At 42.1% G+C, this 1,056-nt stretch overlaps 1 protein-coding gene across 1 annotated transcript; it reads right to left on the bottom strand.

The window, feature by feature from the left end:
- Window positions 1–214: 214 nt before the first annotated feature.
- LOC105316377 (whirlin-like) lies at window positions 215–863 on the bottom strand. Its single transcript, XM_011411214.1, has 2 exons — window positions 285–863; window positions 215–223 (listed from the first exon to the last, which is right to left on the bottom strand). Exons 1-2 carry the CDS (start codon window positions 861–863, stop codon window positions 215–217), a joined length of 588 nt encoding a protein of 195 aa, XP_011409516.1.
- Between the last annotated feature and the right edge of the window lie 193 nt (window positions 864–1,056).

Genomic DNA, 1,056 nt, shown 5'->3' with positions numbered 1-1,056 from the left:
CTGATCATTCAAATCAGCAAACTGTAACCCAGGGATCCTTCCATATAATGTGTACTGATTAGGATCAACATGACCTCCACTTGTCATCCCAAAGGACTCAATCTCAGTCGGTGGTAGAACTGGTTTCCCCTCACAATCAACCCAACAAAAAGATTTATTAGCAAACTGGAAGCCAGGGATCCTTCCATATGATGTAATCACCATTCTTATCTTGCTACGATTTCTAAATATCAATTAATAAGAAGAAATTGATAACATAATTTACATTTAGGTTATTCACATACTTGAGTGGCTTGTGCAAAAGTAAGTCCTTCCAGTCCAACCTCATTGACTCTGTGGATGTAATCTCCAACTTTCAAACCAGCTTTCTCTACATTGGAGCCTCGGTCAACCCAGGACACAAATATACCAATCCCGTAGTCAATCCCACCTCTTATGCTGAAACCCCATTCTCCTTTCTCATCTCTCTTTATCTCAAGGACTTTTGGGCCTGTCTGGGTTTTATTGACCATATTCTTCCCGCTCTTAGCCGTGTTTCCTTTGAGCGGGAGTGCTATGCCATATTTGATGGAGAGGTCATTAAACTTGATGAGATCACTTGGTTTTATAAACTGGTTCCTTATTGGGACTAGAAGCTGTCTCTTCCCGTTTGTATTCAGTACCAGGCTCAGGGATTCCACAAATCTACTCACATCTCTTCTTTTGTGATAAGCTGCTAGGCCTTCATTGAAAATGCTGCACTCTCTCTCTGTTAGCATTTCATGTATCTTCTCCATGAGGCCAGCACTTCCACCATAAAAGCTGCCCCCTCCTCCTCCTCCACGACTTGGTAAAGTATGACTGCTGTAAGTTGCCATGGACATTATCCTGTTTCTCTATGTTCCTGCAAAATCAGTTTTTAGAGAAGAGTAAATATGTTTGGAAAAGGGGTGGGGCTGGTTTTCTGCAAAACAAAACATAGATAATAGAGTAAATGAAAGGGATTGGAAACGGAAGCGTGGGCGTAGCCCAACCTCCATTCATTTGTATTGCTGCTAGGCTGACAGAGGCTCGTGA

The sequence above is a fragment of the Amphimedon queenslandica genome, unplaced genomic scaffold (genome assembly GCF_000090795.2).
Source record: "Amphimedon queenslandica unplaced genomic scaffold, v1.1 AMPQUscaffold_795_Cont27189, whole genome shotgun sequence".
In the NCBI taxonomy this organism is placed as follows: domain Eukaryota; kingdom Metazoa; phylum Porifera; class Demospongiae; order Haplosclerida; family Niphatidae; genus Amphimedon; species Amphimedon queenslandica.
The sequence above is the reverse complement of the archived record's forward strand: the minus strand, read 5'-3'. Positions and strand labels throughout refer to the sequence as shown.

Bases quoted from the DNA above. Each gene is read 5' to 3' on its own strand.
- LOC105316377 (XM_011411214.1), bottom strand. From the start codon at position 863: ATGTCCATGGCAACTTACAGCAGTCATACTTTACCAAGTCGTGGAGGA.